Below are 12,943 nucleotides of genomic sequence, written 5' to 3'. Positions count from 1 at the left end.
CAGACCTACAATTCCATCGCAGTTTGATGAAAATACAAACTCATAACTTTAACAATAACAGAAACCAGTTTATTAGTCAGTCTTGATAATGAGCTGAAGACTGTAACAGGTGACAACGCATATAATGCCCTGTTACACAGTGCAATTTTTCTTGCAGCTTGCAATGCAATTCTACTTTTGAGAGATGTAATACTTAGGAACAACGAAACTTTTGTGTTTATTACACTTCATGCCCCTTTTCTTCTGCAAGACTCTTCACTAATTTACATCTCTTAGAAGTAGAATTGCATTGCAAGTTGAAAGAAAAATTGTACCGTGTAACATGGCGTATTGTACAACATGATTTTAGCTACGCTGAACAATTCAAATTACAACAACTTTCTCATCACTTTTATCCAGCTTGGCCTCGTGAAAATCAGATGACGGTTATTCAAAATCTGATTAAGCCTAGTTTCCATTTAGTCGCAATTTTCGTTAACATGTCGAAGTGACTGATGTGATATAATTTTTCTATTTGTGTGCAGTGAACAATCACCGATTGTTCAAAGGGAAATTTGAAGTTTTTATCGGTGAAAATGACCTGTGTCTGAAAATTACGATAAAATGGAAACAAGGATTTAGCCATAAGCCAGATTGAGGAGATTTTGTTGCTATCATCTTTTTATGAATTTCTAACATGGATGGCTGCTTCAAGACTGTTTACAATTTCTTGAGGAGTTGAGGAACAATTAAACTCGATGAACAAACCATTAAAAATTTGATTACTATATACATAGATTTGAATTAACCCGAAAACAAACTAACAAGATGTTGAAAAACCAGCCTCAGGTCTGAAGGCTTGAAACAATTTTGTACACAGGCATGCAAAAATGGCAAAACAGGGCGTGAACACTTTCAATGTGATGAATGAACAGTTTGAATGAATTTCTTCAGCCTGTGTAGTTTCTCCTGAGCTTGCTTTGTTGACTCAACTATTTCTGCTTTCTTTTGAATTTGAATCTGAAAAAATATAAAAAAGAGCCGAGTTGTGTTCACTAATGGTTGGTTATATTCTGATCTGTTTGCCCTTCTTGGCTAATGTGAAAGATTGTATTAAGATTAACATTGCCAGTATTATAATAGAATATCCTTGGTTCTTACTAATATAAGAGAGATCGTCCTAAATTACTGATGGGGGAAATTCATAATCAAGCTCTCGTTCATTGAGGAGATCGCGCGGCGTGTCATGGTATATATTGGGCCAACGTTGATCTTCAGTCCAAAAATTTTGACTTGATATATATTACTTCTTAATACCTATGACAATGCTGAGACCTGCTTAAAACGTATTTATGAGACGCCTCATCTATTGCTGAAAATGCTTTCGTGACATAAGAAATAGTGCGTTCGAATAGGACAAAAGAGGAACACGATGATCAGAGATGAACACGACGCCTAGAAGAGGCATTATGTAGTTTATCAACAGAAGAAGACTTACCACAATAGCGCTGCTTAGTTCATTTACTTTCCTCTGTAGTTCGAGCTCCTGCAGTTTCAGTTCTTGATTTCGATTCAATAAGTTTTGTTTTTCTTTGTCTTTCTCTGCGAAAAATATTGGAAATGGATTTTGAATTACAGCAAATCGTGAATGTTGGGTATCATCCCAGAGAGTGGCGGGCGCGGGAGCCGTATTCTTGTTAAATATATTTAAGCGTAACATAATGCTTTAATTAGAGCCAAAGATTCGAAACGTTTATTAGGGTAAAAAATTAATTATTGACCTTTCGTCCAAACTTAAAATTTTTACCTCAATGTTCTAATCATTCCTGTATTCCTAGCTCTAACCGCGTCATTTCATGTGAGTGTTTTAACAACCCGCTCTTTCCTTTATACGATAAAAACGGCCAGACCGTCTCGTTGTATTTCACTACAGACATTTTACTGGGCTTTTTTAGTGTTTTAAGAAATCTGCATTCGCGTTTATCGATATTTACATCCGGTTAGCGCAGGAAATGCAGCTTCACCGCTGTATTCTTAACGGAAAGCGCCCAAAAAGTCTCTTAGATTTGTAATTTTATCCAAAATGTGTAAAATTGTCCAAAAATGAAACATCTATTTTATGTTTGGCCTTGATATTTAAATGCGAATACAACGTTGACAATGAATATTTGAACTCACCAGCCCTGTGTTTGAGATAAGAATGAGCAACAGCAAGTGTACCAGGCCATTCCATTGGTTCTTTATTTTTTATATTTTCCTAAATAAAGACATTTGGAAGGAGACGTGTGTTAAAAGGAAACGTGTATCAATACGGGAACAAGGAACGATATAGTAACGCTTAACTTACTAAATAACGTTTTTCGTAAAAAAATCTACAATATTTTACCTGACACTTGGGACACATCCACATTCCGGTCGGTATTGAGGTCAGTGGTGGTGTAAGACATTTCAAATGATAGACAAGTATACATGTATCACACATTAATACTTCACCACTTTGTTGACAAACAGCGCAATGATCTTCGTGTTCCTCAACCTGTAATGTTCAAAAATAATTCTACTGAATAGATAATTCAGCATTAAAACTTTTTACGGCTATTCTGTATTATCACTATTATCCTTCCTACAAATCATTACCAAATTTTACTAAATTTCAAGTACTTTTTATAAAGGATATATATTTTCAAATAAACTTTCCCGGGCCAAAATTTTTCTAATGCCGTCGTTTCTGACGCTTGGGCGACCTGGTCTTCAAAAAGGCATCATCAGAAAGTTTGAGATGCACGTCAGAGAATTATTATGAATAACGGCATTCCCAGACACATACAGTACCTTGGGCGAGGAATCCGATGAAATATTTCGAGATATTTGCTCTGCTGAAGGATGATCATCATTTGGTGTTTTAAAACCATTAATAGGAACAAACACTGGCGATGGGGATATTGGTGATTTTAGGCCGTTTTCACCGCTTTTTGATGGACGACCTAAATAATGGACACATACAGAACCATGAACGTGTGTATTTTGCCATAGTTCTCACCATATATGACCGTATATACATGATCTCAAACTCAAATTGAAACTGATCTTGTATGATTATAATTCTTATTCAGTTTATGCTCAACTTTAAATCCTAACCTTATCTAGTCACATACTTAACACTATGTCTAGCTAAGGGCTGTCTTTTACTACAATATACTGTATACAGTTTGCACATTATCAGATGAACCATCTGAGTGTTCTCTGCACAGGTTGACATATACACAAAGATTTACACATACAGAAAGTTGACATACACAAAGACAGCATGTTTAACAGCTAGTACATTACTTGAAATATACATTTGAATCGTGATGATATATCATTGTGTGCGAACATAGACTTGAGGCATGTCGATAAACTTCTATATAATTTCGATCTTCTATTTCCTAGAGTTTCGACTTATCATGTGATACACATGCACAAGTGATTTAGTACCTCTTCCTCGCTTTATTCCAGGGGACGGTCGCTTAGGCTAAAAAAAATAGCGTAACGATGTCGTAACGATTTTGAAATATATACCGTTGCCACGAACAAGTTTTTTTTCCAGATTAATTGAAAAAAGATATTTTACCTCATCAAAAAACTGAAAAGAACTGTAAGGTGAAAATATTGCGCTAGTTCTTCTCCTTCGTTCGTTTTTCTGCGAATTGATTTCTATAACGAAATGAAAAGAGCAGTTTAGTATTTAGAAGAGCTATAGGTACATAATCGATCCATCATTATACTGACAAAATTACCGTAGTGATATGAAATATAGTGTAGCTATATGCAGGGAAAGCGCAAGAGCATTAAACAAATAAACTCACCTCGACATTTCGAAACAGTGATAAGACCAAGAGTGGATAGGAAATTGAGTTTCTATGATAGAGACAAAATATCACGTGTAATTTTATTGTTCCATAAAGACTCATACCTCGTCTGTGTTGATTTTTGGGGTATTGCTTTTTCTTACGAATCAAAATATAATTCAAACAAGACACAGATTGAGACTGTAAATTTTCGACTTTATTACAAAGTCATCTTCACTTCTTCAGACAGAATTCTGTCTGAAGATGACTTTGTAATAAAGTCGAAAATTTACAGTCTCAATCTGTGTCTTGTTTGAATTATATTTTGATTCTCAAGATGCCTTGTTTATTCGGAAATTACTTTACTTTTTTAAATTGTCGGCTGGTCATGGCTTTTTCTTACATTTCACACGAAATAATAACACTAAGTACTATATAAATATGAAGTATTTTAACCAATTTTATACTGTACGTTGTACCTCTGTATTTTGTTTCCCAGCACTCCGCTGTTCAACAGGTTTGCTGTACTGTATTCCAAGAGATGCTTTTTTGGTATCAGGTCTGGCGAGAACTGTTCTCTCTATTTTACCAGTCGGCACCGTTTGCATACCAGTAGTGACCATGTCTGGTTTTCTCCTAACCTCTCGTCCCTCCTTCAGGGAAACAATGTTATTCTGTGTGATGGTTGGAATAAACTTTGTCGTCTGTGGAGAAGACATGGAGTTTACAATCTATTAAATTTTTAATAAAAATATTTTTCAATACATTATGCGCTGTGCACATGGAGTTGCGTGCATCCCAGGGCGGGTGATCATCGGATTGTCGGGTTTTAAAACTTTTAAACTGGTAAAATTTGATTTGCATTCTTGTTTCCGTCAACCCAAGACGGTTTAAGCCCGTTTTCCACTAGGCGAATTTATTCGCGCGACGCGAAGCGATATCTGAAATCCGGTGATAGGATTGGTTGGCGAACGAATTCGCAGCGAAAAAGTAGAATTACTTGATACTTTTTATCTGTTTACGCCATTAAGTCCCCCTAGTCGAAAACGGGCTTAAAAGGTTTCAACATAAAAAAACACATATTACTTAAAATAGCCCCCACCCCCACCAGGGTAGATCATAATTAACATACCTGTTTGTCCAACGTATTCAGACCAGAATGTCGCCCAGCACTCATGTTGATCATTGAGGGTCGACGTGGTGAACGTTCCGTTCTTGAATAATCAGAAGTGGACGGTATTTGCTAAAACATTGGCAGATGTACATCATGAAATGTTACATCATAAAAACTTGTTTAAAACTAAATCAGATTAGGTTTAGCAACATAACACATAAGAACTTTAAAAAAGTCTCTTCTGATCAATGAATATTGGTTATCCATAAATTTTGAGACATACACTGGTTATTTTACGTATCCTTTAAAAAAAATTTTGGTGTTAAAAAGCGTCTATATGATGGACACTTCAGTTGCACAATTCAGTAACTTCAAAAAATGACGTACATGATGGTGACTCCTTGAGAGGAGATCTTGTTCATTTGAATATACTTCTGATCTTGGTTTAATGTTCTGTTTTAGTTGTTTAACAACGTATTTCTATAAAAAATGCACTAGTCATTGATGGCGTAGGTTTATCAGAACTCCAGTTATGTGAGCAACTAACAAGATACAGTGAATTCATTGTGCCAAGCTGTACCAATTCTGTACATTTGTGCAGTAATCAAGACTTAGCCCATACATTAGGTAATACAAAGTTTCATTGTGATACCATGCAACAGGTAATTATCAAGACCAAGTAGGTTTATATTATTCGCTACCAACTAGAACCAATAATTACCAGCTGATAGTGACAAAACCCACCAAGCCTTGATTATCAGATGGCAGTGAAAAAGAATGCACTATAAGCCTTGATTACTAGCGAGTAACAAAATAAACTCACTGAGTCTGATTACGAGCTTTGAATAACTGGTACAATAGCGAAATATAAACTCACAGAGTTGTGATCACCAGCTAATATAGTGAGAAAAAACTCACCAAGCCTAAATTACCAGCAGGTAGTGACATAAACTCACAAAGTATTGATTACCTGCTGGTACCTAAATAAACTCACAAAGTATTGATTACCAGCTGCAGTAATCAAATTGATTAACCTGTTGGTGGTGAAGTAAACTCACAAACCCTTCATTAAAAAATGCATGGTATTAAAAAACTCATCAAGCTAGTTGCAGAATAAACTCACTAAGCTTGGATATTAATTATGCTCACCTGGTTTCAAAAAATAATTATATGCTAGCTGTAAGCCTTGATTACAATCTGGAATAACTATTATCAAGTCTATAGCTCAACCATATATAAAATTAATATATGATTCAATAATATATAGCACAAAAAAATGATATATGATTCAAGTATAAGCATGTACTGTAGCAATATGAGGGATACTTGATACTTAACTGTATAGTGTCTTATCAATAAAGTGAGTAAAAGTACGTACATATACTTTGCAAGAACAATTTGGGTCAACTATTGCACAAGCAGACCTAACTATATTATATTAGTTTAATTTGTTTAGAGAATTTCTTCATATATTAAAGAATAAGCCTATATCATTTTTGCATACATGTATATACAATATATTTACAGATTTGCTATTGTAGATGCTTACTTCAATTTTCTGCAATATTATATAATCATATATATATAATCATATATATAAATATATATATATATATATATATATATATATATATATATATATATATATATATATATATATATATATATATTATATACAGTATACATATGGTTAAGCCACCCTATGTATTATATATATGTATTATGATATAACTGAAGATTTAAACATGCAGACTGTACGTTGTGAACAATTTTTGGTAAGCTTGCAGTACTTCAAGTATTGTGTAAAACAAAGGAAATTTATTTATTTGAATAAATATAATATATTTTTTAAAGATATACAAAATGTACAGTATGTATACAAGAAACACCTGTGCATTATAATTACAAAAGTTTTGTATATACTTACCAAATTTACATCTCTTAAAAGTGAAATTGGATTGCAAGTTGCAAGAAAAATTGGATTGTGTAATGCACATATGGCCTGAATTCTATTCTAATACTATCTTAATTTAACTTTGATTTTTATGCAATATGTTTCTTGAACAGTAGATGAAAAAGAAAGATGTTAACTAGCTAGTCAACCTGCATGAACAAAGTTATGGGTTTTTAAGGATTTTCCTAGTCGATATTTGATAAACTGTAAATCAATCATTATTAATTTGAAAATTAAAATCCCCTGGAGCCCTGCTATTTTCACAAGGCCTAGGCCCTAGGTAGGGTAACTCAGGGTTTGGGACTTTGGGCTCCTATGATTCAGAAAACCAGCCATATTTCATAAAAGTAAATCAACCACACTAAATTTATAGCAATGTAGCTGAACTGCATCAGCATCCACTTGATACTTTTTCTTCTTATATTAATACATAAAAAAGTAGTTTTTCTATAAAAATTAAGTTGGGGCAGGTAATTCAATACCAAATCCCATGATACAAGCCATGTGATAACACAGGCTCTCTAATTTGCAGCTGTTATATTATATAAATTAAATGTACCCATGCATATCCCAAACAACAACATTAAAACTTACTTGTTTCTCACTGAGGCTAGTTAATTCAGCTTGAAGTGATTGGACTTTCTGTTGTATTTCTATGTTCTGAAAAAAAAATGCTTGCTCAAATTTCCCCCTACCAGCGAGATCAAAATGAATTGTAGTAAAAAACAAAACATAAACGTCTGCATGTATATACATATATATACCTGGGGATCTCTTTTCATTTCCTCTATTAAGATCTAAATAGAACATTTGGATACGTACGTCAATTTTGTTGGAAATGTTACAAGATCCTGCCCTAACGTGGTTTTGGGGGACCACACATACATAGTCGTTCATGCATATCTTAAAACTCGCTCACGGATAATATCAAATGATGTGCCAACCCCACAAAAGCAACCTGAATGTATTTTTTAAAAAAACGCTATCTATATACCCATAAATACATTACAAATCTTTTAAAAAGCAAAGAGAAGCATATATGGAAAAAAGCGTATCAATATTTTAGGACTTATTTCTGCATTTTTTCAATTGAATATGTGAAGTCCATATGTCTATATGGACAAATCTCTGACGATAACATGCCGAGCGCATAACCTATATAGACGTTTATATATTTTCATGTTAGCTAGTTACGTACCTGATGTTGATGAATATGGCTTTTTAACTGGGCCTGGATTTTTTCTAAGTCCATTATCCAACCTAAACTGTGAGATCGACAAACAATATTCGGATAAAATAAAATTGAAGTAATATAACTTTGGATATTGCAGCAATGTAAATTCGTATTCCTTTCCGCCTCTAGGGAAACTCTATTTCCGAGTTTCACCCGGGAATCTCCGAAGCAACGACATGTAGTTAGGGTACTAATCTCGTATTACGAAAAAAGTACATAGGTTTACTTATAAATTGTTCACTTTTTCATCTCTTTCGGTAAACTTTTTAGGTACAATTTACTCTACGGGTTCCACACATTAGCAGAAAATACTATATAACTGCTAAATACCTCTGCAATTTATTCACGATCAGTCACCAGGCGAAAGAATAAATACCTGGGGATATAGCGCCGGGGTGGAATAACTTCAAGGGAACGTGATTCCTGGCACCTTGGTGTATGAATTATTAGAGGGAAAAGGGCAATTTACACTTCAAACAGCTGAATATCTGAATTTTAACCTGACAGCACAATTTGAAATAAAACTATCTTCATAATGGCGAAACGAGGAGCCGCTGTTCAGTTGACAGACAGAAATTGGGACGAGGAGGAGGAAAATGAAGTGGTATAAATACCTTTATTATTTCAATATTTATTTCAAGTATGCCCACGCTGTCCCTGTAATAGATATACATATTGTTTCAGTATATTAACACGAGATGTGTTAGGTGTGAATATAGAGTCAGAGAGGCAAAGTTTGGCTTTTTCTTCTCAGAATTTCAAAGCAATTAAAGATCACTGAGCTGCAAGAAACATCTGCAATAATCAAGCATGCAGTCAAACACTAATCAATTTATAGCTAACAACAGTCATCAAGCAATATAGCCAATGATTTATCTAGAAATTAATTATACAAATCTAAAAATTTACCTAAAAATTCATCCACATGCCTTCATGCCTTGGCTATTTGGGCTTCAAATTTTAAAAGATAAAAACCCATCCAGATCTGTCTATATGAATGATTGGGAATACATGCAATTAATCTAGTTTGCAAAGTTTGGTGGGATTTCTTATTTCTTGAAGTTTAAATTTTCAATTTATTCTTTCTTCTACATGAAAAACAATCCAGTCAGCCAATGTGAAATGTGGTGGAAATTAACAAACAAAAGTTTTGCCAATCTCAATTGGTTCAGTTGGCTTTGCCAGCTACTTTTCACTAAAGTAAAAAAAACAATATCTATTTTAAGACCTATATTATGTTTTCCTCACATTTCCTAACAGTCCCAACTGAAGTAAATAAAAAAAATCACTATTTAACTTCACGTTTATTTTTTTTTAGGCAGGCCACTTTAAAGTTGCTGATGATGATCAATTGAGCAAACGAGTGTATGTAAAAATAAATTTTTGGTTTCTTATATAACAGCTGTTCTTACATTATAGTTGAGCTATTTACTCCAATTCAAACCCAATCATTTCCTATTGAAAAAAACCTAGGGAGTAGCCTGCACTGCCTGAAATAGACAAAAACATCTACATCTACACTTATTAGGTCGGTAAAATCCTATTGGATATCACACCAACCATTAACACCTTGACCTAGGGCTTTTCGATCGTCAGGAGAGTTAACTTTCTCTCTCCATTTCTCTCTCTCCTTATACTCTCTCTTGTGACAAAGGTCCTGTAGGTTGAAACATTGAGAAGTACTGTTTTTAGGAAAGAATACAATAAATCACTATATTTTGATAATATAACCTTGGAATAATGGATAATTAGTGCATAGATTTCAGTTTTAGTGCATAATGTATATATACAAGACTATGTTGCGTTATGTTGCGTTAATGTAGTATTCCAACAACTATAAACTATTGGCAATTTAAGACCCTTAGGTTTAAACAGAGAAATTTTAGGGAATGTACCAGACTCTAGTTAATTGATAGTGACTTAAAACTAATTATAACATTTCCAATGTTTTGCGTAGATAAGTTTCCATTATTTTTTTAGTTGTGATGTTCTAAATGGTTTAGTAAATTTAAATGTGGTCTGATTTTTAGAATAAGAAAGGCAAAAAGACGTGTTACAGGCAGTGATGAAACAGTAAGATGTTGCTAGTATAAGTATATAACCATGGCAAGCAGACAATTTCGGAAAATCCAAGTAAAACAGATTTTTATCTTTGGAATCTGTTTTATTTTGTATAAATTTGCTAGTATAACATAACATAGTATTGAATCATGACTTGCAGCTAAGTGACAAATGTCAGGTTTCTTAAAGCACTGCAAGAACAATTTGCTTAGTTTTTTATGATCATGGAGTCCACTTGATGCAGATCCCAGCCAGATGTGTGATGAAACAGATTGTGTTTCAGGTAGCCTTCTCCACATTGGGCTTGGGTTAGCTGCATCAAGGAATACAAAGAGACATAGACCTTATGCATAATGACATATCAAGCTGTGACACCTGCAGGGAATTCTGGTTGGTAGTCATGCATGGCAAAAAATTCAAACTTCAAAACTTCCCACCGTGACTAGTACTGACTACTAAGACCAGAATTCCCTGCAGGTGTCACAGCTTGTTACGTCATTATGCATAACGTCTATTAGACCAGCTGGGGAGGTTATGTTTAAAGTAGCTTTTTAACCTCTTCACATGTTGCACATAAGCTGGTACCTAAATATGCTTGCCTCACAAGGAGACTTCTAATTTTATGCACGTATTTTCATATACATTTCGCTTGGTAGCGGTGCTCTCCTGTTTCCAGGACTCCCGAAAGCAGAGTTAATTATAATGTAGCTTGACCTTATCTTATGCGTGCTGGTGTTCGTAGTTACAGTACTTAATGTTACAAATGCGTTTTGTCTCTCTCCTTAGTCGGGAAGTTTTAAAAGCTTTCAAGGATTTGGTGTCCCACAAAATTCATCGACACCAATGATCAGCAATGCGCCAAATACTTTGTCTTTGACGGGATTTAAAGGCTTTGGAAATGGAAATGAAAAGAAAGGTAATTATCATCGGGTATATTTGTAAATATTTATAGCCTATAGGATATATTTATCTATTATCACTATTAGTATTGTCTTTAGAAAATAATAATGCGGTAGTCAATAAAGAATAAGAACAGTTTTTGTTTGTTGACTGGTCATTTTAAACACTTGTATTTGATAATCCACTTGGTCCATTTATTTAATAGCTGCTGCATTTATATGATATATAACGCTTGGTTTCTATTTGATCAAACTCCTCCACCTTCAACTTTCAATAAACAAATCATACGCAAAACTACACTATCAAAATTGAAACACTTTTGTAGATAATGCACAAGTAGCGACATCGGACTTGAATTCTGCTTATATGACTCAACTCAAGAGATTGAACCAAGAAGTTTGTGAGTGGATAAAGAAACATATCAATGAAAATCCGTACGTTGATTTAACACCAGTCTTTAAGGATTATGAAAAACACCTGGGAAATCTTGAGAAGAAATTCCCTGCTGCCTGCAAGCCCGTGGAAATGAGTAACATTTCCCCGAAAATTACAACATCTGGTGGAATGAGTTCTAGTGTTGTTCATAGTTTTAATGGAGGTAAGTCATTCACTGGTCAATTTCATAATCATTGACGATTATGAAAATTTTGGAATATAAGCTATAGAATGCATTGAAGGGGCATTGCAGCTGATGGCTTGAAGCTAATTGCCATGCGATTTCCTAATGCGCCACGCATGTGTTACAGTAAATGAGAAAATTAATGACAACACAGCATGATACAGTGATAGTTGATTTGCAAAGATATTTCATGTGTTACGATATGATGTTGTGTTTTATTACAATTTCCAGGTACAACTACAAATTTAAGCCGAGCTAATGACGTTAAACCTCCCGAAAGTTGTGAATCGTCAGATGACACACCACAGAATATCCAGAGTCAAGCTAAAAGGTGAGAATATATTGCATGAACCATAGCGGACTAATCTGACAGCAAAGTTTATATTCATACTGCTGAGGAATTCTATTCTGCAGGCAATGCATTTATTAGTATTGTATTAAACATCGCGGTAATATAGATTATCTTTAAATCAGTTTATCTTATAAAAACACGCAAGATTTCAAATATATTTTTTTATAATCATGTTTAGCACACCGGAGGAAGAAGCGTTTTATTCAATTCGCTGTAAACTTTTCTTCAAACGGGACAATGACTGGTCTGAACTTGGCGTTGGAACGTTAAGTTTAAAGAAAATTACCAGGGAGAAAATTCGGGTGTTAGTACGTAATGACACAGCATTGAGCAAGATACTTTTAAATATCTTCGTTAGCAATGAAACTCCCACATCACGCTCAGGAAACAATGTTTTACTCATGAGTGTCCCCAACCCGCCTGTTTTTGGCAAGGAAGGTGATAACACAAAGCCTGTCAGTTATCTCATTCGTGTAAAAACGTCAGAAAAGGCAGATGAATTACGAAACAATTTAAAAACATCTGAAGATTAGATCATTTTGGTGAAGCTTTTGTGACATTTCCTGTGGAGGTCCATGAACAGAACGCGATGTAAATAACAGATCCTGCTTTCTACGTGCAATTCCTTAACAGAACAGAAGTTAGAATATAGTTTTTGCAAACTGTTTATCATCACTTAATGATACCATTAAAGAAACCGAGTTCATTTATAACACTTTATAACAAAAGAAATATTTTGATCAAATTTGAGAAATATTTTAGCGTAGATACTGTATTTACATCAATTTGGCATGGTGTATTTATTTTTATGTGCACGATGTAGTAATCCTGTTCAGTAAAAATTAAAACTAAAAAGAAATTAAATCAACATCATTTAGTCCGTCGTTGAATTTATCGTGT

General features: G+C 34.1%; 2 protein-coding genes across 3 annotated transcripts; one reads left to right on the top strand and one right to left on the bottom strand.

The window, feature by feature from the left end:
* Positions 1–237: 237 nt before the first annotated feature.
* On the bottom strand, positions 238–8,239 carry LOC114541480 (PHD finger protein 21A-like). 2 transcript variants are annotated; one of them, XM_028561399.1, is made up of 14 exons: positions 8,076–8,239; positions 7,642–7,674; positions 7,472–7,537; positions 5,311–5,403; positions 4,942–5,052; positions 4,289–4,540; positions 3,828–3,879; positions 3,593–3,675; positions 3,457–3,493; positions 2,812–2,963; positions 2,366–2,515; positions 2,158–2,236; positions 1,478–1,581; positions 238–999 (listed from the first exon to the last, which is right to left on the bottom strand). In XM_028561399.1, the coding sequence occupies exons 1-14, from the start codon at positions 8,127–8,129 to the stop codon at positions 895–897; spliced, it is 1,371 nt and encodes a 456-aa protein (XP_028417200.1). In that variant the 5' UTR covers positions 8,130–8,239; the 3' UTR covers positions 238–894. The 2 variants fall into 2 exon arrangements, with proteins under 2 accessions (XP_028417200.1, XP_028417201.1); XM_028561400.1 differs by having other exon boundaries at positions 4,289–4,513.
* A 232-nt stretch (positions 8,240–8,471) lies between these two features.
* Positions 8,472–12,896, top strand: LOC114541482 (nuclear pore complex protein Nup50-like). Its single transcript, XM_028561401.1, has 7 exons — positions 8,472–8,715; positions 9,430–9,476; positions 10,142–10,184; positions 10,959–11,088; positions 11,398–11,670; positions 11,923–12,022; positions 12,222–12,896. Exons 1-7 carry the CDS (start codon positions 8,647–8,649, stop codon positions 12,574–12,576), a joined length of 1,017 nt encoding a protein of 338 aa, XP_028417202.1. The 5' UTR covers positions 8,472–8,646; the 3' UTR covers positions 12,577–12,896.
* Positions 12,897–12,943: the final 47 nt, after the last annotated feature.

This window comes from Dendronephthya gigantea, unplaced genomic scaffold, assembly GCF_004324835.1.
Source record: "Dendronephthya gigantea isolate DGI-Jeju-01 unplaced genomic scaffold, DenGig_1.0 000294F, whole genome shotgun sequence".
Classification (NCBI taxonomy): domain Eukaryota; kingdom Metazoa; phylum Cnidaria; class Anthozoa; order Malacalcyonacea; family Nephtheidae; genus Dendronephthya; species Dendronephthya gigantea.
The sequence above is the reverse complement of the archived record's forward strand: the minus strand, read 5'-3'. Positions and strand labels throughout refer to the sequence as shown.

What these genes read in the sequence shown, in the direction of transcription:
- LOC114541480 (XM_028561399.1), bottom strand. Translation starts at nt 8,129, where the DNA reads ATGGACTTAGAAAAAATCCAGGCCCAGTTAAAAAGCCATATTCATCAA. An exon ending in GGATGTGTCCCAAGTGTCAG is followed by an intron (nt 2,237 to 2,365) that starts GTAAAATATTGT and finishes GTCTTTATTTAG; the next exon opens with GAAAATATAAAAAATAAAGA. An exon ending in TTATCTCAAACACAGGGCTG is followed by an intron (nt 1,582 to 2,157) that starts GTGAGTTCAAAT and finishes TATTTTTCGCAG; the next exon opens with AGAAAGACAAAGAAAAACAA.
- LOC114541482 (XM_028561401.1), top strand. Translation starts at nt 8,647, where the DNA reads ATGGCGAAACGAGGAGCCGCTGTTCAGTTGACAGACAGAAATTGGGAC. An exon ending in GATCAATTGAGCAAACGAGT is followed by an intron (nt 9,477 to 10,141) that starts GTATGTAAAAAT and finishes TCTGATTTTTAG; the next exon opens with AATAAGAAAGGCAAAAAGAC. An exon ending in ATCCAGAGTCAAGCTAAAAG is followed by an intron (nt 12,023 to 12,221) that starts GTGAGAATATAT and finishes AATCATGTTTAG; the next exon opens with CACACCGGAGGAAGAAGCGT.